Source organism: Panthera leo, chromosome E3 (genome assembly GCF_018350215.1).
Source record: "Panthera leo isolate Ple1 chromosome E3, P.leo_Ple1_pat1.1, whole genome shotgun sequence".
Lineage (NCBI taxonomy): Eukaryota > Metazoa > Chordata > Mammalia > Carnivora > Felidae > Panthera > Panthera leo.
Genome location: NC_056694.1, coordinates 38,154,763 through 38,180,902, shown reverse-complemented (window position 1 = coordinate 38,180,902; position 26,140 = coordinate 38,154,763). Strand labels below are relative to the sequence as shown.

Here is a 26,140-nt window from a genome sequence, read left to right as displayed (position 1 = left end):
GGGAAGCCATCTGGTCGTGGACTCTTATTTGTTGGGAGATTTTTGATAACTGATTCCATTTCTTCACTGGTTATGGGTCTGTTCAACTTTTCTGTTTCTTCCTGGTTGAGTTTTAGAAGTGGGTGGATACTTAGGAATTTGTCCATTTCTTCCAGGTTGTCCAGTTTGTTGGCATACAGTTTTTCATAGTATTCCCTGGTAATTGCTTGTATTTCTGAGGGATTGGTTGTAATAATTCCATTTTCATTCATGATTTTATCTATTTGGGTCCTCTCCCTTTTCTTTTTGAGAAGCCTGGCTAGAGGTTTATCAATTTTGTTTATTTTTTCAAAAAACCAACTCTTGGTTTCATTGATCTGATCTACAGTTTTTTTAGATTCTATATTGTTTATTTCTGCTCTGATCTTTATTATTTCTCTTCTTCTGCTGGGTTTGGGGTGTCTTTGCTGTTCTGCTTCTGTTTCCTTTAGGTGTGCTGTTAGATTTTGTATTTGGGATTTTTCTTGTTTCTTGAGATAGGCCTGGATTGCAGTGTATTTTCCTCTCAGGACTGCCTTTGCTGCATCTCAGAGCATTTGGCTTGTTGTATTTTCATTTTCATTTGTTTGCATAGATTTTTAAATTTCTTCTCTAATTGCCTGTTTGACCCATTCATTCTTTAGTAGGGTGTTCTTTAACCTCCATGCTTTTGGAGGTTTTCCAGACTTTTTCCTTTGGTTGATTTCAAGTTTCATAGCATTGTGGTCTGAAAGTGTGCATGGTATGATCTCAATTCTTTTATACTTATGAAGGGCTGTTTTATGACCCAGTATGTGATCCATCTTGGAGAATGTTCCATGTGCTCTCGAGAAGAAAGTATATTTTGTTGCTTTAGGATGCAGAGTTCTAAATATATCTTTCAAGTCCATCTGATCCAATGTATCATTCAGGGCCCTTGTTTCTTTATTGATCCTGTGTTGGCACATAGACATTTATAATTGTTAGCTCTTCCTGATGTATAGACCCTGTAATTATATAATGCCCTTCTTCATCTCTTGTTACAGCCTTTAATTTAAAGTCTAGTTTGTCTGATATAAGTATGGCTACTCCGGCTTTCTTTTGACTTCCAGTAGCATGATAGATAGTTCTCCATCCCCTCACTTTCAATCTGAAGGTGTCCTCAGGTCTAAAATGAGTCCTTGTAGACAGCAAATAGATGGGTCTTGTTTTTTTATCCATTCTGATACCCTATGTCTTTTGGTTGGAGCATTTAGTCCATTTACATTCGGTGTTATTGTGGAAAGATGTGGGTTTAGAGTCATTGTGGTGTCTGTAGGTTTCATGCTTGTAGTGATGTCTCTGGTACTTTGTGTTCCTTGAACATTTCACTCACAGAGTCGTCCCCCTTAGGATCTCTTGTAGGGCTGGTTTAGTGGTGATGAATTCCTTCAGTTTTTGTTTCTTTGGGAAAACCTTTATGTCTCCTTATATTTTGAATAACAGACTTGCTGGATAAAAGATTCTCGTCTTGTAATAGTTTTTTACTTGAAGTCTATCCTGTTTGGTGTTAGTATAGTCAACCCATCTCTCGTTCAGTTATTGCTTGTGGGAGATATCTTTTCCCATCATTTCATATTCAACCTGTTTGTGACTTTAGATCTCAAGTGCATTTCTTGTTGAAAGGATATACTTAGAACATTTTGTTTTGAAATCTTTATTTAGAGAGAGAGAGTGCAAATGAGGGAGGCCAGAGAAAGAAGGAGAGAAAGAATCCCAAGAAGGTTCCATGCTGCCAGCAAAGAGCCCAAACATGGGGCTCAATCTCCCAAACCGTGAGATCATGACCAGAGCCAGAATCAAGAGTCACAGGCTTAACCGACTGAGCCACCTACGTGCCCCTGGTTTTGTTTTTTTAAGCCATTCTGCCAATCTGTGCCTTGTGATTAGGGAGATTAATCTGTAATTGCTGATAAAGAAGGGCTTACTTTTTTTTTTTAATGTTTATTTTTGAGAGAGAGACAGAGCATGAGTGGGGGAGGGACAGAGAGAGAGGGAGACACAGAATCTGAGGCAGGCTCCAGGCTCTGAGCTGTCAGAACAGAGCCCGATGTGGGGCTTGAACTCACAAACGGTGAGATCATGACCTGAGCCCAAGTCAGATGCCTAACCAACTGAGCCAGTCAGGTGGGGCTTACTTACTGTATATCTTACAACTTTTTTTGTCCCTTATTTCTCCTTATTCCTTAATTATGGCCTTCCTTTGTGTTGGGTTGATTTTTTTTGTGGTGACATGTTTTGATTCCTTTCTTACTTTCTTTTGTGTATAGTCTCTGTGTTTTCTTTGTAGTTACCATGGAGATTATAGGTAACATCCTAAAGTTTAATGATCTAATTGTATTGATATCAACTTCAATTGCATACAAAAATTGTACTTCTATATATCTGTCTCTCTCTTCATTTGTTATTGATGCCACAATTACACATGTACACACTAACACAGGTTTATAATTATTTTTATGTATGTCTTCTAAATCCTCTAGAATAGAAAAAGTGGGATTTTACAAACCAAACTTGGAATATTACTGATGTTTATATTTATGTATTTACCTTTACCTTCAGCTGTATCTTCGTATAGCTGCAAGGTACTGTCTAGTGTACTTTGCTTTCAACTTGAAGGATTTCCTTTTACATTTCTTTCAGGACAGATTTGGTGGTAACAGACTCCTTCAGCCTTTGTTTATTTGGGAATGTCTTAATTTCTCCCTTAGTTTTGAAGAACAATTTAGCCAGATATAGAATTCTTGGTTAATAGTTTTTTTTTTCTTTCAGCACTTTAAATATGTCATCACACTGCCTTCTGGCGCCAAGGTTTCTGTTGAGAAATTGACTGATAATCTTCTTGAGGATCTCTTGCACATGACAAGTCTCTTTTCTGTTGTTGTTTCCAAGATTCTCTGTTTTTGTCTTTTGACAACTTATTTGATTATACTGTATCTTATTGTAGATCTCTTGAGTTTATCCCACTCTTAATTCATTGAACTTCTTGGATTTATTGAGTCATGCCTTTCTGCATATTTGGGAAGAGTTCAGCCATTATTTCTTTAATCTTTCTGTCCCTTTCTTTCTCTCTTCCTTTTTGGGACTTCTTTGGCTCTTTGAGCATGTTTAAGACAACTGTTTTAAAGTCTTTGTCTAGTAAGTCTTACATTTGTCAATCTTCCATAATGATTTTTGCCAATTTTATTTTTTAAAGTTTGAGAGAGATTGCTGGGGTGGGGAAGTGGTAGAGAAAGAGTGGGAGAGAATCCCAAGCAGGCTCCGTGCTGTCAACATGGAGCCCATTGTGGCACTCTAACCCACCCACCATGAGATCATGATCCAAGCTGAAACCAAGAGTCAGATGCTTAACCGATGGAGCCACCCAGGTGCCCCTCTAATTGATTTTTTGAATAGACCATCTTCTCTTGTTTCTTTGTACACCTTTTGTTTTTGAAAATAAGGTATTTGAGACAACAGCCACCTTTCCCTGTCCTTGCAGACTGGCTCTGTGTCTGGGCAGTCCTTCACTGATTTTGGTGGACTTGATCTGAGCTTAGGGATCAGTCCAAGGTGAAAGTTTAAGGTCTTCTCTGAGGCTGGGTTTTGCCTGGGTCTCTGTGTGACTTTTTCAGTTTCTCCAGCTACACAGCTGTTTTTGAGTGTCTTATCTTCCTAAAGAGTCTTGTCTCCGGGTTCTCTCTTTGACAGAGATTGTATATTACATGTCTCCACTTAGAAAAGTGAGTAATGTTGAAGAAGTTACTCACCGTTCCTAGTTTGCTGAGTATTTTTTAAATTGAGTGGGTGTTGAATTTTGTGAAATGCTTTCTTTTGCGCTATTAACATGATCAAATTTTTTACTTGGGCCTGTTGATGTGATGATTTATCTTAATTGATTATTGAATGCTGAACAAGTCTTGTGATAACTGGAGTAAATTCCACTGGGTCATGATGTATAATTCTTTTTAGACATTGTTTGGATTTGAATTGTAGAGGATTTTTATATCTGTGGTTTTCCTTTCTTGTAAAGACTGTCTGGTTTTGGCATTAACGTAATACTGACCTCACAGAATTACTTAGGAAGTATTCCCTCTGCTCCTATCGTCTGAAAGAGACTCTAGAGAACTGATATAATTTCTTCTTAAATGTCTGGTAGAATTCACCACTGACCCGAAATGGGCCTGATAACTTTGTTTTGGAAAGTTGTTGTTGATAGGATTTCTTTATTAGAGGCCTACTCAGGTTCTCTGTTTCTGCTTGTGTGAGTTTTAGCAGATTGTGCTTTCAAGAAATTGGTTAATTTCCTCTAAGTTACTAAATTTGTAGGCATAGAGTTATTTATAATATTTTTTATTATCTTTTTGAAATTTTTTTAATGTGTGTTTTTTTTTTTTTTTTTTTTTGAGAGAGAGAGAGCATGAGCAGGGGAGGGGCAGAGAGAGAGGGACACAAAGAATCTGAAGCAGGCTCCAGGCTTTGAGCTGTCAGCACAGAGCCCGATGTGGGGCTTGAACTCACGAATGGTGAGATCATGACCTGAGCCAAAGTCGGATGCTTAGCTGACTGAGCCACCCAGGAGCCCCACTTTTTTTATTATCTTTTTGATGTTCATGGTATCTGTAGCCATGTTTCCTCTTCCATTTTGCCTATTAGTAATATGCATCTTCTGGTTTCCTTACTTAGCCTGGCTTGAGGTTTATAATTCTTTTCATCTTTTCATAGAAGCAAGTTTTGGATTCTTGAATTTCTCTATTGATTTCTTATTTTCAGTTTCATTGATTTCTGCTCTAATTTTTATCATTTTTCTTCTGGTTGCTTTGGAATTAATTTGCTCTTCTTTTCTTAAACTGGAAGCCTAGATTACTGATTGTAGACGTTTTTGAATACATGAAGTCAATACAATAAGTTTCCCTCTAAGCACTGCTTTAACTGTATCTCACAAATTTTGATCAATTGTATTTTAATTTTCATTTAATTCAAAATATTTTTTTTTCCTTTTCCAAGGTATTTTATACTTACTGGCTTTCAAAATATTTCTTAATTTGTCTTGAAATTTCTTCTTTGTTCTATGTGTTATTTGGAAGTGTGTTGTTTAACATCCAAGTATTTGAGGATTTTCTAGCTATTTTTCTGTTACTGATTTCAAGTTGAACTCTTGTGAATTGAGAGCACACATTGCATGATTTTTATTCTTTTTTTCTTACACACACACACACACACATATATACATATATATATATTTTTTTTTTTTTTTTGAGAGAGAGAGAGAGAGAGAGAGAAAGGGAAGGGCAGAGAGAGAGGGAGAGAGAGGATCCCAAGCAGGGTCCAAACTGACCGCACAGAGCCCGACATGGGGCTTGAACTCATGAGCCGTGAGATCATGACCGGAGCCAAAAATCAAGAGTCAGACGCTTAACTGACTGAACCACCCAGGTGTGCCTTATCTGCCCCTCATTATTTTTATTCTTTTTTTTAAATTTTATTTATTTGTTTATTTTGAGATAGAATGCAAGAGGGGCAGAGAGAGGGAGAGAGAGAGAGAATTCTAAGCAAGTGCCACACTCTTCGTGCAGAGCCTGATGCGGAGCTCGAACCCATGAACCATGAGATCATGACCTGACCTGAAATCAAGAATGGGGCTCTTTAACCTGCTGAGCCACCACGGCGCCCCCATGATTTTTATTCTTTTAAGTTTCTTAAGATGTGTTTTGTGGCCCAAATGTGGTCTGTGTTGGGGAATGTTCTGTGTAAGCTTGAGAAGAATGCACATTCAGTTGTTTGATAAAGTAGTCTATACATGTCTGTTGTATCCGGTTGAGTGATGATGTTGTTGAGTTCAGCTTATGTTGTCACCGGTTTTCTGCCTGTTGGATCTATCCATTTCTGATAGGTGCTGAAGTCTGCTCTAGTGGATTCATCCGTTTCTTCTTGAAGTTCTGTCAGTTTTTCCCCTCATGTTTTGAAGCTCTGTTGTTAGATGCATACACATTAAGTATTATTATGTCTTCTTGAAGGATTGATCTCTTTATCATTATGTAATTCTCCTCTCTGTCTCTGATAATTTGTATTGCGCCGAAGTCTGTTCTGTCTGAAATTAATATAACTGCTCCAGCTTTATTTTGATTAGTGTTAACATGGTATGTATTTGTCATTTTACTTTTAGTCTACGTGTATCTCTATATTTAAAGTGGGTTTCTCGAAGACATCACATAGTTGGCTATTGTTTTTTGATTTGCTCTGACCCTTTTTGTCTTTTTTTTTAAAGTTATTTATTTATTTACTTATGTATGTATGTGTGTACGTAAGTAAGTAAGTAATTTCTGCACCCAACGTGGGGTTCAAACTCATGACCCTGAGATGAAGAGGTACATGCTCTTCGAACTAAATCAGCCAGGTGCCCCTGACAATCTCTGCCTCTTAAGTACTATGTTTAGACCGTTGACATTTAAAGTGATTATTGATACAGTTGGATTGGATTAATAACTGCTATAACTTTTATTGTTTTTTATTTGTGGCCTTTGGTTTCAGTTTTGTCTTCCACTCTTTTTCTGCTTTCTCTGGCTTTAATTGAACATCTTAAAGACTACATTTTCCCACTCTCTGAGCATATCATACTTAAAAAAAAAACAAAAACAAAAACAGCCAAACCTCTTTTTAAGTGTTTGCCCTTGAATTCACAGTATGTATCTGCAGCCAGTCCAAGTTCACTTTCAAATCCACTTACAAATAGTGCTGTACCACTTTATGGGTAGTGCAGGTACCTTATAACAGAAGATTCCCAACTCCTTCCTCCTGCCCCCTATGACATTCTCATTCACTTGACTTGTGCAGAAGCTGATATTACTGCATACATTGTTGATATTATTATTTTGAACAAACTGTTATGCATTAGGTCAGTTTAGAATAAGAAAAATAAAATATTTTACCACCATTTATTTCTTCTTTAACACTCTTCTTTGTGTAGATCTGTGTTTCTGACCTTTGTTTCCTTCTTTCTGAAGAATTTCTTTTAACATTTTTTGGTAGAATAAGTCTACCCTGTAACAAATACCCTTAATTTTTAAAAATTAAAAAAAAATTATGTATATTCCCTTAATTTTTGTTTATCTGATAAAGTCTTGAAGAATTTCTCTTTATATATATTTTTTTCTTTCAACACCGTAAGTATTTCCTCCATTCTTAAATGGTTTCTGATGAGAAAGGCCAATGTGCTTCTTATTCTTGCTTCTCTGTCAGTAAGGTTTCTCCACCACTGCCTTCTTTTATGATTGTCTTTGATTTTCTGCAGTTTAAGTATGATATTCGTAGGTACAGATTTTTTATATTTATAATTTTTAAATATATATTTGGTGTCGTAAAAACATTAAAAAAATTAAAAAAAAATTTTTTTAATGTTTTATTATTTATTTTTTGAGAGAGACACTGAGCATGAGCAGGGGAGGGGCAGAGAGAGAGAGAGAGGGAGATACAGAATCCGAAGCAGGCTCCAGGCTCTGAGCTGTCAGCATGGAGCCTGACACGGGGCTCAAATCCACAAACCACAAGATCATGACCTGGGCCGAAGTCGGACGCTTACCCGACTAAGCCACCCAGGTGCCCCTATATTTGATGTTCTGGGAGCTTTCTGGATCTATTATTAATTTTGGAAAAGTCTCAGTCATTGTTGGGTCACATATTTGTCTTGTGTCTTTCTCTCTTTCTTCTTTTTCCAATGCAGATAGATACACGTTCTGTAATTGTCCCACAGCTCTTAGGTTTTCTGTTCTGTCCTTTTCATTCTTTTTTCTGTTTGCATTTCAGTCTTGACAGTTGCACTGGCATTTCCTCAAGCTCATTGGTTCTTTTCTTGGCTGGGCCTAGTGTGTTGATGAGCCCATCAAAAGCGTTCTTTATGAAGATTTTTCTTGGTTGCTAGCGTTTCCTTTTGATTCTTCCTTAGAGTCTCTCTCGCTCTGCTTAGTTTGCGTGGGGTCCACTTTCCCCATTAGAGCTCTAGCATCTTAATCAGAGTTGCTTTAAATTTCGTATCTGCTAATTCCAACATTTCTGCCAGACCAGTCTGATTCTCTGCTTGCTCTGTCTCCTCAGAGTCTTGTGTTTTTTACGTTAATATGCTTTGGAATTTTTTGAAAGCCAGACATGCTGCGTTGGGTAAAGGGACCAAGATGAGTATGCCTGAGTGTGAGTTTGTGTGTTTACCTGGCGGGGGGTTTGGTTGCGTTTACTGTTTGCTCCAGCACGTCAGAGCTAAAATTTCCTCTGATGTCCTTGGTTTTGTCCCCTCTGTTGTCTTTGAGTTTCCCTAGCGATTTCTGAAGTAACGTCTGAGAAGTGCAGCTTTTCAGTTGTCTGCCCGTTACTGTATGCGAGCCCTGTGATGTTGGCAGAAGTGATCTCTAGTTCTGTGATTAGGTCTCAGTCTTTTCGTGAACCCGTGGCCTTCACAAGTGCTATCTGGTTTTGGGTTTTGCCCCCCTCTTAAGTGAAACAAGAAGGTGGCAGAGGTCTGGGGTTGGCCATCTTCCTTCCCCAAAGTCGGACAGGCTCTGGTGAAGTCTACGCTAGGCTCTGGTAAAACCATTTCCCTTGGGGACAGGCCTTGTTAAGAACAGGATGCTCTGGGCCTATCTCACAGTGGCTCCTTTACCCTCCCCGAGCATGAAGCCTGAGTTTTGTTCTCTGACCTTCATTGTGAGAACCTGGCAGGACTTCTGGAGGTAAAACTCACAGAAGTATGAGGGTCCCCCTAAGAATGGGCCCTTCCCTTCTTATTCTCAGTGCTTGGACAGTGTTGGATCCTGTGACTTCAGTTCTCTGATGGATCTAAAAAGAGTTATTTTTCAGTTTGTTTAGCTTTTTTCTTATCGTAGGGATGGTGGTGACAGCCCCCAAGCTCCTTACATGCCAGACTAGAAAGTGAAAGTTCCTTGCCTTCATTTTTAAAAGATATTTTTGGTAAATAAAAAGAATTCCAGTTGACCTCTTTACCCCCTTTGAGTGTTTTAAAGATGTCATTCCATTATCCTCTGACTTACAGCAGAAGTTGTTTGTCATTCCTATCTTTATCTACACATAATGTGCTCTTTTTTTTTAATGTTTATGAGCAGTTTATTCAGTTCACTATAGCAGGCAAGTTCCCAGTAGAATGCACAGATACAAGCGAGGTGCCCTTGGGTTGATGCAGGAGCCAGGAGGTCACATGGGACTGGCTGGGCATCAGGCAAGGTGGGGGCACCAAGGTTTCAGAGTCAGACCCAGCCCTAGACCCTGAGCTGCAGGGTGGGCTAATGTCCTGAGGCTCACCTTGCTGCCTCACAGCCGCCCCGCCCCCCTTCCTTCTCACAGCGGGGTGCCATGCAGGGCGTGTCTTCAACACAATGTCGTTTCAGTGATGGCCGGGGACCAGATATTACAGAATATCTGGGTGGCTCAGTCAGTTGAGCATCCGACTCTTGAGCTCAGCTCAGGTCGTGATCTTGCATTTGGTGGGATCGAGCCCCACATCGGACTCCGTGCTGACAGTATGGAGCCTGCTTGGGATTCTCTGTCTCTCACCTGCTCACACACTTTCTCTCTCAAAATAAATAAATAAACATTTAAAAAATATATACAGCACAGGAATCAGTAGTGCTTATAAATAGTAGAGAGTTCTCTTACTGGGAATCAGAAAAATAACAAAATAAGGCACAACCTATTATCGGTACAGATTTATGTAAGGCAGTAGTGTTCTTTCTGGAGGGCACAAATTGGAAATCTGATTACCTAGAGGTTTAAAAGGTGGTTCTGAAGATGTCATATGACAGGGAGAGAGCTAACTGGGAGCAGATTTCCTTAACTGGAATTAATGGCAGTTAATAGGACAACGTGATTTCTGGGTTATGACACTCCGGAACTTAAGAAGTCCCCTTCCTCAGCCACATGGCAGTCAGTGGAGGCGCGGGGCCGAGTGTGGGCCGGGTGACCGCACTTTAAGTTTGGAGTACTTATGACAACAAAGGCATGTTTCCTAGAAATGAAACTTTACAGTAACAAAATAATCACTTTAGATACAACAGTAAGTGCGCTCGAGAGTGTAACAGGTTCTAAGACACTTTGAAAGGGTTCTGGAACAGCAGGCCGGAGTTTCACTGGTCCTTCTCAGGGAAACGTTCCACAAGACGATGGCGATGATGGTGGCGGCCACAAGGACGGTGTCTTTCGCCCGTGTCTTTTGATTCTTCCACCAATATTGTCTCTTCAGCTCGGCAGCATTTGTTTCAAATCGGGACGTTCCCGCCTGCAGTGCGTCTCCTCGATCCTCTGGTTCTGAGAGTTTCTGATCTCTTTCCAGCCCCTTATCCACATCGACTCTCATCTACCCGGCTGTGTGTCTGCCCAGGTCTCCGGTTACGGGTTACGGCTGGAGGCAGCAGTTGACCCTGCAACTGTAGACATTTGGTGGCGGCAGTGATGGTCTGCAACGCTGGCAGTGGGACCGAGGCCGCGTCCACACCTAATGTGCTTTTTTAAAAACCTGGCTTCTTTAAGCGTTTTTTTTTTTCTTTAACACTGGTTTTCACCAGTTTGATTATGATGTCCCTTGGTGGTGGTCTCTTGAGATTTATTCCCCCGTGGGTTTTACCGAGCTTCTTGGATCTGTGAGTTTATAGTCTTGATCATATTTAGGAATTTTTGCTTTATCTCTTTAGCTATTGTTTCTCCTTTTGCTCTTTTTCTGAGTAGTGTCAGAGCTGCCCTTGGGCTGCAGTTAATTTAGCCCCCGTCAGGGGTGACACCCTTCGGAGGAGTCCCCCAGCACCCTGTGGATTAGGAGGCCTTTCTCCCATGGCTTGTGGAAACACCAAGTAGTCTCATCCCTGTGTGAGCCCTGGGGGTTGTTGCATCCACTCCTTTCCAGGGAGTCTTGCCGTGGCCTCTGGGCATAGTTTGTCTCCCACGGGTGCAGGTTTGTCCTCTGCCGAAGACTCAAGGGGACCCTCCTCATATCCTGGAGCACTGTCCTCCATGCAGCCTTCCTTCCCACCACTCACCCCGCACAGTCTTGCTGCTTCCTTGACCTCTCAACTCTGTCTCTTCCACTGAGGGAGACGCCTGGCTGTGTCTCCGCTTCCCCTCCCTGCACCAGGGCCCGGAAACCACGATGGCTGTGGCTGGTGCGGTCGCAGGGCTCAGGCTGGTGGTTTCCCTTCTCGCTGGGATCACCATTGTCTAGTGACTGGAAACCATCACATCGTCTCTTGTCCGGTTTTCCTGTTGTTCAAGGGTCCCTGTTACTCTGTGTTGAATGAGCTTATCACCAAACAAACGAAACAGCCTGTCAGGAGCTTTATGAGGTTCAGAACAGGTGGGGCCTTCCGGCTAAGCCGACTGTTGGTTAACACTCCCTTGTTTCCTCTGTTAACCAGTCACACTGCGAATGGGAACCGGGAAGATGGTGCAGATTGGAAGACGGCGAGGTGGCAGCCCGGGGTCGGCCCCACATCGAGCTCATGTTTACCGGCCTCTCTGCTTGTGTCCTTGCTGGGCTGACGCACCTGCGAGGATCAACGCCTCCTGACAGGAGCTTGAGCAAAGAAGGGAGCTGAACACCCGTGTACTCGCACCTGCAGGGTCCCCACCCTGCGTCTGTGGCCTACCATGACTCCAGCAGTGTGCGGGCGACGGGGAGCTGGACCGGACAGGCCACCTACCTCTGGGCACTCTCGCCTTGGCCTGGACTCCCCCCTGGTCTCTTGGGGCCACCTCTACTTCTGCCTGAGGTGCTGGCCACAGCTGCAGCTGGGTGGAGATGGCCGGCGGGGCTGTACTGCCCTGGTACACTTGCCCTGGGAGGCGGGGCACTGATCCTGACCGCCAGCTGCGCTTCCTTGTGGGCAGCAAGAGGGGGAGTCTGGAAGGCCAGCCTTGCAAGGTGAGTGGACGTGTTTTCTGAACTGGTGTAGACGTGGGGTGAGAACCAGTGCTGCTCCCCAGAGCCCAGAGCCTGCACTTCCTGAGGAGGCAGAGGTCTCTGTTCTCCTCCTAGAGGCGCCTTCCTATTCCCACAGCCAGGACTCTCCTGGCCTCAGGCTCTGCTCTGGGGTGGTGCCGGGACCTCTGGGAAGAGTGGTGGCAGCACCCTGAGTCCTGTGGGGCCCCCACATTCGGGGTCCAGGACAGGCAGGTCCCCTGGGGAGCCCCATGCTCGTGGGGGTCTGGGGCGGGATGAGTGCATCATCCTTCACTCATGGCAGGTCTGAGGAGGTATCTGTCCTGGTGGCCAGTTAAGGGCGAGGGCTGAGGCGCTAAAGGGTGGGTGGTTTAATGGGAGCCTTTCTCACATGACTAAGCCCCATGGGCTCTCGCTGTATGCGTCCCTGCACCCAAGGGAAGGGTTCACATATGGGAACATTCCAGATCGAAGCTTCCTGGGGGATGGGAAACGCCAAGGGGAGCTCGGGGATGGTGGTCTCCTTCACACTGGCAGAGCCACATTGTCTGAATGTCCTACCGTCTAAGGTCCAGAGATGCTCAGAGAACGGAAGGTGGACAGAGGCTGGGGACTAGTGGGCACAGACAGAGGAAAGACATGGGGTCAGCCCTCTCAACTGGCCCATCCGGGAAGGATTGGGCAGAGTTAGAAAAGACACACTGTTACTTCGGACTCAGACCTGAGGGTCTGTGGTGAGCCCTGCGCTGTGTTGTGGGGCCCCCTGGTTCTTGTGAGGGTCCTGCTGGGCGCAGGCACGGGCAGCCCCCTCCTCTCCACGGAGACAGGCCCACACCAGCTACTCTCTGGTCTGCTGTCTGAGAGTCCTGAGCCTTTGCCTGGGACTTCTGTGACAGGCTGGATTGGTTCTGGCCGTGCTTTACCCAAGTGTAATACTTGAGGTAATACTGATGGCTCCTGAGCCCACAGAAGCCTCCCTGCCCTCCCATTAGGAGCTGTAACTTTGGTGCCCCCTTAACGCCCATGATTAAATGTCTCCATCCCATAAGGGTTTGGGATGTGTAGGCCGAGGACCCCGGCCTAGTGGCAGAAGCCTGTCCCTTTACTCATGCGTCAGAGAGGACCAGGTCAGGCCCCTTTTGAGATGCTCACACTCGGCTGGGGACAGCCAGAGCAGCTGGAGAGGGTGGGAGCATCTAACACCATTGTTCTGTCACGCAGGCCCCTCTGACGTTCATCTTTTCATTTAGCAAGTAGTTGGTGAGAGAGAACCTGCCGCAGGTCAGGCCTTGTTTACCTGATGCTGCTACATAAGCCCCAGCTCTCGGGGGACCACATCTTGGGAGACGGACAGTACATTGGATGTGATGGGTGGTAAGACAAAAATAAGCAGCGTAGAGGGACAAAACATGTTGACTTAAATAGGGTACTAGGTAAGGTGATATCTGGGCAGAGGCTTGAATGAAGAGAGGGGTGAGCTCTTTGGCCATCTGGAGGCAGAATGCTCAGGTGGAGGAACTGTGCAAAGGCCCTGAGGCAGGAGCCCATTTGGGAAAGTTGAAACTGTCAACATGTGACAAACTATAATGTTAGTAGATAAGCCCCACGGCCAGCCCTAGGCAGGAGGCACAGCAGATAAGCTGTACGTCTTATCAGAAACCAGCACTGCCCATCCGGCCAAGAGGGCAGAGTCCCCAGGGAGGAGGCAGGCCTGGAGCTGGCAGTCGGCAGGCCTCATTGCTCCTTCTCTGAGTGAGGTGGTAGACCTTAGCTGAGGATACACACTCTTGTTCTCTGAGAAGCTACAGAATGAGCTTCTAGAATGTAGAATTGCCATGTCCTGCTGCCATCTTCATTGTAGGACTGGGCTGGTAAGGACAGATACCATAGGGTTCAGATAAGGATACAGAGGTTTCAGCCCCAGTGACTCTTGCTCGGGGAGAGGCGAATGGCCTGTGTTTGTCTCTCACTGGTTGGCATACCTCTGCACAGGGACACGTATGGCTCAGAGATGTCCATACTGCCTGTGCTGGCCAGACCAGCTTGCCTGGTTATCAACCCACATCCTGTCCTCACACTACTCTCCATTCCGATGACTCATTCTAGGTAGCGAAAATAGACTGCTTCTGGCCATCGAGTAGTTCACAGCTGACCAGTGCCTGCTAAGGACTCAGGAACCGGCTATAATTCTGAGAGGAGCTGCTTCAGGAGCTGAAGAGCTTCCTTGGCAGCCACGACTCAGAGGAGTTCGGGGAGGTGAGCCTACTTCTTGCACTGGACTTTCTCCTTGGGGCTGGGCAGGGGGAGCTGCTGGGAGAAGCCCCGAGAGCCCCGTATATTCTCATGTGGCTGGAGAGAGTGACCTGGGGCTCTGGGCCTGCTAAGGCAGCAGAGCCCCGAGAGGAAGGAGGCCAGAGACGCAAGGTTGATGCTCAGCAGTGGTTCCCTATTGAGGCATAACTCAAGCAAGGGAAGCAGAAAGTGGCTGGAAAGCAGAGTGAGATTGCTGGCAGTTTTGTAGTATTAGGGCAGAGTTCAGAGCCTCTCGAGGAGAAACGACATGAGAAACACCAGGCTCTTGGCTGGGACCCTTTTGGGGGGCACCCTGGGTGTGGGGGAAATCCACAAGTCAGTGGGACTTTATAAGGACCGTGGATGAGCTAAGCCATCACTTGCTTGATTCCTTGACTGTCCTGGCTGACCCTCTGTCGTTCTGTCATACACCGTGCCTGATGCCGAGGGAGTTTGAGTCTGGTTACCACGCACCAGAGTCTGTTACCAGGGAGTTCGAGTCTGGTTACCAGGACCAGTGGGCGGGGTGACAGACCCCCCAGAGATTAAGATACTGGAGTTATCAGACACAGACCTTAACTGATTAACATATTTAAGAAAATAGATAAGATGCAGAGTATCACAGAATGAGAATTCATAAAAAATTAAATAAAAAATCAAAAATGGGAAAGTGTGATAATGAGAATTTAAAATTCAGTAAGCGGATTTAACGGCAGATTAGAGATGGCTGAAGAAACCAGCAGTGAGCTGGAAGATAGATCAGTAGAAAATACCCATGCAAACATCCCCGCGGCCAGCTCACATAGTCCGGTGAGCTGCTTTCCTGGTTCCTCAGCGCCCTGTTGGTCTCTTCTGTAGACCCCCAGCCTTGAGAGAGGTGTGGGGTCCTGCCGAAGAAGGTTCTTGGTGCTTGGAGAAATTGAGGGGTCTTTGGAATTTGGGGAACATACTTCCATGCAGCTGTGTTGGAAATACTGCTAGCATGTTGAGTCTGATCAGTAGAGCTGTGAGGCTAGTGAAATCTTTAGGGGCCTCAGATTCATCATCAAGAAGAGGAGCGTGTATTTATGGGTTTGGGCTAAAGGTATGCTAATGTCTCCAACATGCGCCTTAGAAACTGCCTTTTAGTCAAGTCATCTATTCGTTTGCTTCTCCTGAATGTGGCGTGCAGAAGATCATTGAGGACTGGGGGCACTGGGGAAACTGAGGCTTGTCTGATCTCCCAGCGGGGGCACGCGTACACTGTTAAGGCCTCGCGTCATGGAACTTGGGTGCCGCCTGTTCTGGTCATGTGATGGGCATGTCGTGGGCACGGCCAGGGGTGAGGACGCAGGGACCGGGCCACAGCTGAGCGTGACTGATGCTGTTTTGAATTGTGGCAGTTTAGATGGATGTTGTTCTGAGTTTTCCACCCTGGGTTAATGGCTTCTTTGTAATGAACAGAAATAAATTCAGGAGGGATGGTGAGGTAAGACAGGGTCATGGGCCAAGGCCAGTGTGCTGAGCTGAGACCTGCTGCTGACCTACACAGGTTGTTTGACATGGATTAAAGCAGTGTCATGGCAAAGACACCAGCCCTTTATCTGAAGGAAGGGGTGGAAGCCCCTTCTTTTTTTTTTTTTTTTTTTTAATTTTTTTTTTTTTCAACGTTTTTTATTTATTTTTGGGACAGAGAGAGACAGAGCATGAACGGGGGAGGGGCAGAGAGAGAGGGAGACACAGAATCGGAAACAGGCTCCAGGCTCCGAGCCATCAGCCCAGAGCCTGACGCGGGGCTCGAACTCACAGACCGCGAGATCGTGACCTGGCTGAAGTCGGATGCTTAACCGACTGCGCCACCCAGGCGCCCCGGTGGAAGCCCCTTCTAAAACGCTCACTTTATGGGGCAGTGAGCAAGTGTTCCAAGGGGAGAAGAGTAGACGTTGAGTCTAGCTAAGGGGAGGTATGCCCTCATGCCCACGACAGCCATGGCCTCCAGAAGCTTCTGGTCAGCTCAGACCAAGTGCCCAGAGGCCACTTGGATGCCCCTCCATGTACCTTGTGCTTCAAGACAGGAGACCATGCTGGGTTCTTTGTGGAGGGTCCATGAGGGAGGGACATTGTCTTACTCAGCTGGGAGGGTGATGAGGGAGGTGGGGAGCTCCCAGCCCCACTGCATGAAGCGTTTGTTAGTAGAGCCCCTTTTGTGTTCCAGGCGCTGGTTTAGGCACAGGGCAGATTGTGGGACGGGTTTGATGAGGCATCTACTCTCATTTGTGTCTGGGGTTTGTGTTCCAGACCAGAGGCTGGCCTTAAATGAGCATAAACAAGAGCAGACATGTTAGAAACAAAGAAAAAACAAGTGATAACAACAAGTCGTGAAAAACAGTCATGAAAAAGATGTCATGAAAGAGAAGATACTGGGACCGCATTGGTGGTAAGGATTTCTGGGGAGAGGATAGCCTCCCTCAAGAGGTGATGTTTGAGCTGAAGTCAGAACGACAAGGTGGCCCAGCTCTGCAGGCAGAGCAGAGGCCCTGGGCGAGAATCGTACGTCTTGGTAGGCATCAGGTTTCACCTTAAGGACAGTGAGAAACTGATGACAGATTTCAAGCGGAGGAATAACATGATCTGATTACACATTCACAAGATGTGCCGAGTGCTGTGCGGAGACGCGGGCACGGGGTGGATTTCGGGAATCAGGGATCCCACTGTCAGGCTTTGTACGTGCTCGGGGAGCCTGGAGTGGTGGCTGCAGAGCCAGAGGGGAGTGTGTCCTCCGACTGCTTTTGGGGAGGCTCTGAGGGAAAGCAGGGGCCCAGCATCTACATGGAGGCGCAGCCGGGGCTGGGGGGCATCCAGGGACACAGTCTGTGGTCTGCCTGTACCATAGCAAGTTTGCAGGGCCCACAGGGTGTCAGTGGACATGTCCCGGCCGCAGCCGGGATATGAGACAAAGCCCCATCTCAGAGGAGGGAGTCAGGCGTGTTTCTGAACAGGTGGAAAACCGCGTTCCTCTGAAGGCCTTGACAACTAACCATCGTCTGCCATCCCACGGTTTATGATAGTTTGAAATCCTTCTTCCTGGGGCACCTGGGTGGCTCAGTCGGTTAAGTGTCCACTCCTTGATTTCGGCTTAGGTCGTGGTCTCCTAGTTTGTGAGTTCAAGCCCCGTGTCGGGCTCTGTGCTGATGGTGTGGAGTCTGCTTGGGATTCTCTCTTTCTCTCTGCCCCTCCCCTACTTGCAATTTCTCTGTCTCTCTCTCAAAAATATTAAAAAAAAAATTATTGCTGGGGCACCTGGGTGGTTCAGTCAGCTAAGTGTTCTACTCATGATCTTGGCTCAGGTCTTGATCTCAGGGTTGTTGAGTTCAAGCCCGGTGTTGGGCTCCACACTGGGTGTGAAGCCTGCCTACCAAAATTATGTTACAGCTAAAAAATGGTAACTGTCACTGATCTCTCAGTCGGACATAATCTTTGTGTCGGTAGAAGGTCTTCCCTTGATGCTGGCAGCTGCTGACACATGAGGATCTTGGCTGCCAAAGGGTGGGGTGACTGTGGCAATTCCTTAAAGTAAGAAAACAGTTGGGTTTGCTCCATTGATGGACTCTGCTTCATGAACGATTTCTCCGTAGTATGTGACGCTGTTTGATAGCATTGGTTCCATGGTAGAAATTCTTTCAAAATTGGGAGTCTCCTCAAACCCTGTTGTTCTGTCAGCTAAGTTTATGAAATACTCTTGTTGTCCTTCTGTCAGTCGTCAGATTTTCACCAGGAATAGAGTTCCATCTCCATAAACCACGTTCTTTGCTCGTCATAAGAAGCAACTCCTTGGGGCGTCTGGTGGCTCAGTCAGTTACGTGTCCAAATTCGGCTCAGGCTATGATCTTACGGTTTGTGGGTTCAAGCCCCACATCAGGCTCTGTGCTGACAGCTCAGAGCCTGGAGTCTGCTTCGGATTCTGTGTCTCCGTCTCTCTCTGTTCCTCCCCTGCTTGTACTCTTTCTCTCAAAAATAAATAAACATTAAAAAAAAAAGCAACTCCTCATCTGTACAGTGGGTTTATCGGGATGTAACCCTTATTGTAAAGTGAGGAAGATCTGTACAGGTAAATCCAAAGACAAATATGTTTTCATTAAGTCACCGACATTTCTTATGAATGGAATGTGTGAGCCTGCTGGGTACTTTTTAAATTTTATTTATTTTTTTATTTTTTAATATGAAATTTATTGTCAAATTGGTCTCCATACAACACCCAGTGCTTATCCCAACAGGTGCCCTCCCCAACACCCATCACCACCCTCCCCTCCCTCCCACCCCCCATCTACCCTCAGTTTATTCTCAGTTTTTAAGAGTCCCTTATGCTTTGGCTCTCTCCCTCTCTAACCTCTGTTTTTTTTTCTTCCCCTCCCCCATGGACTTCTGTTAAGTTTCTCAGGATCCACATAAGAGTGAAAACATATGGTATCTGTCTTTCTCTGTATGGCTTCTTTCACTTAGCATCACACTCTCCAGTTCCATCCACGTTGCTACAAAAGGCCATATTTCATTCTTTCTCATTTTCACGTAGTACTCCATTGTGTATATAAACCACAATTTCTTTATCCATTCATCACTTGATGGACATTTAGGCTCTTTCCATAATTTGGCTATTGTTGAGAGTGCTGCTATAAACATGGGGTACAAGTGCCCCTATGCATCAGGGACTCCTGTATCCCTTGGGTAAATTCCTAACAGTGCTACTGCTGGGTCATAGGGTGGGTCTATTTTTAATTTTTTGAGGAACCTCCACCCTGTTTTCCAGAGGGGCTGCACCAGTTTGCATTCCCACCAACAGTGCAAGAGGGTTCCCGTTTCTCCACATCCTCTCCAGCATCTATAGTCTCCTGATTTGTTCATTTTGGCCACTCTGACTGGCGTGAGGTGGTATCTGAGTGTGGTTTTGATTGGTATTTCCCTGATGAGGAGTGACCTTGAGCATCTTCTCATGTGCCTGTTGGCCATCTTCTTTAGAGAAGTGTCTATTCATGTTTTCTGCCCATTTCTTCACTGGGTTATTTGTTTTTTGGGTGTGGAGTTTGGTGAGCTCGTTATAGATTTTGGATACTAGCCCTTTGTCCGATATGTCATTTGCAAAAGCTTTTCCCATTCTGTTGGTTGCCTTTTAGTTTTGGTGATTGTTTCCTTTGCTGTGCAGAAGCTTTGTATCTTGATGAGGTCCCAATAGTTCATTTTTGCTTTTAATTCCCTTGCCTTTGGGGATGTGTCAAGTAAGAAATTGCTGCGGCTGAGGTCAGAGAGGTTTTTTCCTGCTTTCTCCTCTAGGGTTTTGACGGTTTCCTGTCTCAAATTCAGGTCCTTTATCCATTTTGAGTTTGTTTTTGTGAATGGGGTAAGAAAGTGGTCTAGTTTCATCCTTCTGCACGTCGCTGTCCAGTTCTCCCAGCACCATTTGTTAAAGAGACTGCCTTTTTTCCATTGGATATTCTTTCCTGCTTTGTCAAAGACGAGTTACTTTTGTGGGTCTAGTTCCGGGGTTTCTTTTCAATTCCATTGGTCTCTGTGTCTGTTTTTCTCATGCTGGGCACTTTTTAAATCTTGGAATCAGATTGGATGCTGCCATCCTCAGTGCCTGTTCCACAGTGATTGTCACGCAGTAATTACATTTTCAGTAGCTGCCAGAAACCTAGCTTTGCAGATTCCTGAGGCCACAGAAAGGAACGTAGCAGGATAAAATGCCGAAACCATGAGCTACCTTAACCACTGTGTCTGACCATGTTGAGTATCACTGTTCAGAAGTTAAAAGTATCCTACGCTGCCCCGGAAGTTCACTGTGGGGCCGGAGGTACCTCACTGCACGGTTTGGGAACCGTCGCTGTGTGTCCTTTCCTCTTCCCTTTGGATCTGGGGACCTCCTCTTCCCCGGGCTACATGTTGGGGCAGTCACCCCAGCCCCCACAGCTTGTAGGAATGGGTCACGGGGTCTTAGGGCATTTACCGTCACGTGAAGGCCACCAGCCTGCAGAGGTGTGTGTTCCCAGCCTTGTGTTTAGAGGCTTGGTGCTTTTTTCTTTATCCTTTGATTTCGCCCACAGCAGAGCTCAAGATCTGGCTTTGGTTTCAGTAAACCATTGTGATGTGCTATTTCCCCTTCTTGTATCTGGAGCAGTTTCAGTTTAACCAAAGAGGGTAGTGTTTTTTCAGGGTTGATGGTGAGCAGCTGTCGGCACTCATTTCCCTGCTGACAAGACCAAAAAATGCCAGAATCACTGGGCCACCTGCCTTTCCCTGGCACCCGTTCTGTGTTTCCACTGTGGGCTGGCTGGGCATGGGAGGAGTGGACTCCCCACTATTAGTGTTGAGCTTGGCTATTGCTGAGGCCAAGAGGATACGGACAGAAGTGGCAACATGCAAATTCTGAACCTGGGCCTCTGGAGGCATTGTGTATTTATTTGCTCCTCTGGAAGTTTCCACCTTCTCCCATGTTAGAAGGGCTTGCCTTGGGTAGCTGCGGGCCTATGAGCATGAGGGAAAAATGCTTACCTTGTACACTGAGTTTTGGGGTTGCTTGTTACACAACAAGAGCTGACTGATACAAACCGCAAAGTCCAGGAGTTAAAGGTGAAAAGAATGACAGCAGTAGAGCATTTGACAGGGTCACTGTTCTTCAGGAGAAGATGTATTTTTAAGGAGATGTGAATTTCTGTGGAATGTTATCCGTTGGTTCTTAAACCTAAGAGCAAGGCAGTGACAGTTTTATTCCTATTTTAGCGACGAAGACAGGCTCCAAATGGCTGCTGATGCAGTGGGAGAGCCTGGTGTGGGCCCCAGATGGCTGCCTCCTGGTCGCGGCTCCTACTCGGGCTGTGTCGCCTCTTCTGCAGGCCCAGCTCTGTGGGCGGCCGTGCACGCTGCTCTTTGTAGGAGCCACAGTCAGACTGGGGCGGGGGAGTGACCGCGGCTGGGAGCTCTGCGGGGCACAAGGGACAGCGTTTTCCCGGGAGGTAGGACAGGTGCCTGTGTCCCGCGTGCTGAGAGACGGAGAGACCAGGCTCCTGCAGTGTGAGCCACGCCTGTTGTGCCGCCTGTGGTCGGCGTCCCACGTTTGGGCAAAAGCGGGGCTGGTGGCCTCCCTCCGCCTTTGCTCCCAGGCTTCCCTCAAAAGGTCAGGCGGGGTGTGTCTAGGAAGGCTGAAGCGCATGGGCACAGGGGGCCGGCCACCTGCCCCGAATACATACGGTCTCCCCTGCTGCTTGCCGTCTGGATTTTGATGCTTAAAAACTCAGAGACTGAGAACAGAAGCAGCACTCAGACCTTTGCAAAGGCTGTGATGGGCCTCCTGGCCGCTTGAGGACCAGGCCACCTGATTTCCACCGCACGAGAGACGCACGGACTGACTGGCACGGTGCCGACAAGCACTGCCATCTGTCAGCATGTTTTCATTACTTCGGGCTCCTGGTCTTGTTGGTTTACCTTCTGACCGGTTTTTCGTCCCCTCTGAGACCTCCTGTTCTGTGACGAGCTGGTGCCGGATCTGCACTTCCCTGCCAGCTGCCCGGAGGCCGCCTCTGTTCCCTGCCCTCCAGCACCACCCCCCTCCCCCCCTCCGTCTTTACTGAGAGAACCTTCAGTCCCAGGAGGGGACCTGGCCCTCCCACTCCCAGGGCTGTCCTTGGAGACAACAGCCCACACCCCCCACAGTGGGTGGAGCCCCCGTAGATGGGGCAAACAATGGCTCTCAGAAGATCGCCACGTCCCAATCCCTGGGACCTGTGAATGTGAACTCCGGTGGCCAAAAATGACTCTGCAGCTGTGACCCAGTTAAGGCTGTTGAGATGGGGAGAAGATCCTGATTCCCCGGGAGGACCCTGAATTCCATCCCATCCTGAATGAGGGGCCGAGAAAATGGACTCAGGAGAGAGAACCGTGTGGGGCGGAGGCGGAGACTGGGTGATAAGGCCACACGGCCACCGGCCACCGGCCACCACCGCAGGCCTGGAGCCCTCAGGGCTGGGATGCAGGGGACTTTCCCCTCGCGTCCCCGGGGGAGCGCAGCCCCTGCCACATCTTGGGTTTCCATCTCTGGCCTCTACGACTATTAGAGAATAAACCTCTGTCGGTTTAAGCCACCAGCTTTTTGGTGACTTGTTTCAGGAGTCACAGAACATGAGTAAGTGGAGAGTTAAGGATTCCCAAAAAAGGACTGGAACGAGGCCTGGAGCCTCAGCTGCTTGACAGTGTCCTTGTCACCCAGGGTCACCTATCCCTGGAACACACACCTCTTCACCATAAGGGCCCTGTTGCCTTGCTGGCGACTGAGGTGGCCTTGTGTCATCACCCCTTCCTGGTGCCCATGGCCTTCTGGCCTCGCGTGCTCCTCGGAGAGCCCAACCTGTAGCCTGTCTGCCTGCAGCCGCGCCGCTGACCAATGAGGGGGCGGTGTTCGGGGTGCTGCGGGACTCGGGGCCACAGAGGGGATGGCTGGCTTTGACCTGTGGCTCCAAGGTCGTGTTCATGCTGGAACGCAGCTGGGCCGCCCTCCAGCGCACACCTGCTCCCTCCCCATACCTGGGAGAGCGGCATGTGTGAAGGACGAGGGCTCCTTTGGCCCTTTCATTAGACTTTTTAAGACCAAATGCAAATATTATCAGGTGCTCCTGTTAGAGCAGCGAGAACCTGTGCCTGTTGAAGTAAACACACGGCAGCCATCCGTTACAGGCAGCACCATTGTTCTGTGTCCCCCAGGTGATGCCCTGGGAAAGGTCACGGCTGCCTAAACCTTTAAAACCCCCGGAGGGACACGTATTCCCTGTGTTGGGATTCAGAGCTACGACTCTGCGTGGGCCTCTCAGCTGTTTTTGGATCCACTTCCCTTCGTAAATGATTTTTTTTTCCTAAAGCAGCAAAAGGACAAAGTTGATACTGACCAGAGGATCCCCGATTGTCAGGATTCCCATCGTCCTTATAGATGTTGACCTTCAGGTGAGTCCTGCCCCGAGGGCAGGGTGACTTGTGGCCCGTGGAAGGTGGGTGCCAGGCCCGGAGGTTGCCCTCAGGGTCCCTCTGGGTGACTGGCCAGTCCTGTCTAGGTGGGTGCCCTGAGCAGGGAGGGCAGTGAGCCAGCGTCCCACCAATAGAGGGCCAGGGGCCACCTCAGGCTGGCACCTCTTCTGACAAGACAGGCGCTTGTCTTCTGGCGGGTAGAGACCTCAGGCTCTGTCACTTAGGTGTCTCGCCTCTGGACACTGATGAGAAGGTTCTGAGACTCCTCCCAGCCTGCTCAGCACAGGCCACAAAGATGGGATTTACTCACCCTTGGGCCCCACGCAGCGAGATCCCGGGGGAGGACGGGCTACCGTCTGTCTCTGCTGTCCCCGGATTCTTGAGTAAACACGCGTCCTGCTCCAGGATGAGGGGTGCCAGGCTGATGGGGGCGCTGCTCGCCCTGGCTGGCCTACTGCATGTGGCCCTGTCCCTGAGAATAGCAGCCTTCAACATCCGCACTTTTGGGGAGACCAAGATGTCCAATGCCACTCTCTCCAACTACATTGTGAAGGTGGGTCCAGGCCGGCTTGTCTCTGAGGAGTCCTGGGGGTGGATGTGGGTTAACAGGCCCTGGGAACAGTGGGCCGGCAGGCAGTCTGGAGGGTGGCCACAGATGGGGAGTGTTGAGAGCCTCTGGTGACAGGAGGGCCCCCATCTGGCAGCAGAGTCACAGGCAAGAGTGTCAGACCAAACCATGCCGCAAAAGTGCCCCAGGGAGTAGCGGCTGTGGCCCTACGGGGACCTGGAGGAAGCAGGGCCCAGCCACCCCCACATCTGCCCAGCCTGCCCTGCTGAGCACCATTGTGGTCCTGTCCGCAGATCCTGAGTCGCTACGATATTGCTGTCATCCAGGAGGTCAGAGACAGCCACCTGACAGCCGTGGGAAGGCTGCTGGACATACTCAATCAGTGGGTGATGGCGGCGGGGTCCTGGGGAGGCACAGGACGGTGACACCCCCCTCCAGGGCACGGCACCGTTTCCCGTTGTGGACAGGAGCCCTGCTATGGGCGGCAGAAGGGCTCCCTGGGACATTTGTCTTCTCAATCCAGGGATGACCCAAACGCCTTCCATTACGTGGTCAGCGAGCCGCTGGGACGCAACAGCTACAAGGAACGCTACCTCTACGTGTTCAGGTAAAGCCCCGGTGCCGAGACGCGGGCCACCCCCAGAGGGTGCTAACGGAAGCCCGAGGGTGGTCTGGAGGTCCACGGGCCCCTCGGCTCCCCCAACGTGTGCAGAGGCAGGACGGTGCAGGCGTGTGGCGGCACCCCCGGTCTCCGGCTAATGCCCCGGCCTCCCCCAGACCCGACCAGGTGTCCGTGCTGGACAGCTACCAGTATGACGACGGCTGCGAGCCCTGCGGGAACGACACCTTCAGCCGCGAGCCCGCCATCGTCAGGTTCTTCTCCCCACTCACTGGTGCGTAGCTCTTCCCGGGGCCCCGGCAGGCTCGCATCACATGACCCCCCCCCCCCCCCCCCCCCCCCGGCACTTGGCTCTTAGTTACTTCCACCCCCTGGCGACGGCCCTGAGCTCGGCACCACGCCGTCTCCGCAGAGGTCAGAGAGTTTGCCATCGTTCCCCTGCACGCGGCCCCCCTGGACGCGGTGGCCGAGATGGACTCTCTCTACGACGTCTACCTGGACGTGCGGCGGAAGTGGGACCTGGAGGTGAGTCCGCAGCCCGGGCCCCGGAGGCACCGCTCGTGCACCAGGTGCGTGACCAGCCGGTGTCTCCATGTAGGACGTCATGCTCATGGGCGACTTCAACGCCGGCTGCAGCTACGTGGTCCCCTCCCAGTGGTCATCCATCCGCCTGCGCACGAGCCCTGCCTTCCAGTGGCTGATCCCGGACACCGCAGACACCACGGCCACCTCTACGCGCTGCGCTTACGACAGGTAGGCGAGGACGAGGCCGCCTTCGCCAGCCGCCTGGAGACCTGGGTCAGGCCGCGTCTGGGGCCCTAGTGCCAGGGGAGGTACTCCCGGTCCCTCGGCTCAGCTTGTGGAGCCCGGGCCGCCCGGGGGGCGGCGCGAAGGGTGTGTGTGGGCAGCCAGCCTCGAGGCTGACGGGGAGCCTCTCGTGTGTGGTGCCGCAGGATCGTGGCGGCAGGCACCCTGCTCCAGCACGCCATCGTCCCGGACTCGGCCGCCCCCTTTAACTTCCAAGCTGCATTTGGCCTGAGCAACCAGCTGGTACGTGTCCGCGGCTCCGATGGGGCTGGGACAGGGGTGTAGGTGACAGACACAGGGCAGGGGTCCGGTCAGGACGCAGTGTGCACGGAGTATGCCATTGTTTCCCCACAGGCCCAGGCCATCAGCGACCATTACCCAGTGGAGGTGACACTAAAGAGAGCCTGATGTGAGTGGGGCCCCAGCTTGTCTGTCGCTACGGTCAAGCGCTGGGCCTAAGGTTTCCCCTGAGCACCCTCTCCCCACGGCACCTGGAATCTGTGCAAGGACAGAAGTGGGCTTTTTGTCACTATTTCCAGTTCCACTGTGAGCAGGGGGTTGTGGAAACAGAGCCCCCTACCCACCTCCTCTGTCCGGACAAAAAACTTAATACTGAGATTAAGAAATACCTTTAATTTAAGTAAATAAAGCACAATCAAAGGGGATGTTCTCATTGGTGGCATCTAGTCCTTCGTCCCTGGCTGCCTCCTCCATCTGTCACCTCTGCTTGAGCCCTTTCACTGCAGGCAAGAGCAGGGCATCCCTGCCCCTCAGTGGCGTTCCAGGGCCTTGGCAAGTAAGTGGTTCAGGCGGCCCACCATGGATCGGGGGTCATCCACAAGGCCTGCAGCGATCATGGCGTTCTCGTAGATCTGAAAGGCAGGCAGGGGAACCGCATTAGTGAGACGGCAAGGCCCTGCAGACG

General features: G+C 48.6%; 2 protein-coding genes across 5 annotated transcripts in view; one reads left to right on the top strand and one right to left on the bottom strand.

The window, feature by feature from the left end:
- The first annotated feature begins 13,727 nt into the window (after window positions 1-13,727).
- Window positions 13,728-25,880, top strand: DNASE1 (deoxyribonuclease 1). Of its 4 annotated transcripts, none has more exons than XM_042921561.1 (12): window positions 13,728-13,818; window positions 14,054-14,203; window positions 16,517-16,655; window positions 23,122-23,200; window positions 23,627-23,774; window positions 24,083-24,171; window positions 24,313-24,396; window positions 24,567-24,682; window positions 24,821-24,933; window positions 25,007-25,161; window positions 25,362-25,458; window positions 25,570-25,880. In XM_042921561.1, exons 4-12 carry the CDS (start codon window positions 23,187-23,189, stop codon window positions 25,621-25,623), a joined length of 870 nt encoding a protein of 289 aa, XP_042777495.1. In that variant the 5' UTR covers window positions 13,728-13,818; window positions 14,054-14,203; window positions 16,517-16,655; window positions 23,122-23,186; the 3' UTR covers window positions 25,624-25,880. The 4 variants fall into 4 exon arrangements, with proteins under 4 accessions (XP_042777495.1, XP_042777496.1, XP_042777493.1 ...); XM_042921562.1 differs by having other exon boundaries at window positions 23,119-23,200; XM_042921559.1 differs by lacking the exon at window positions 16,517-16,655.
- The window catches only part of TRAP1 (TNF receptor associated protein 1), a 45,034-nt gene continuing 44,724 nt past the window's right edge, over window positions 25,831-26,140 (bottom strand). The window contains exon 20 of the mRNA XM_042921336.1: window positions 25,831-26,087. Coding sequence (XP_042777270.1) covers window positions 25,986-26,087 — 102 coding nt within the window. The 3' untranslated portion in view covers window positions 25,831-25,985. The remainder of the gene's footprint in view (window positions 26,088-26,140) is intronic.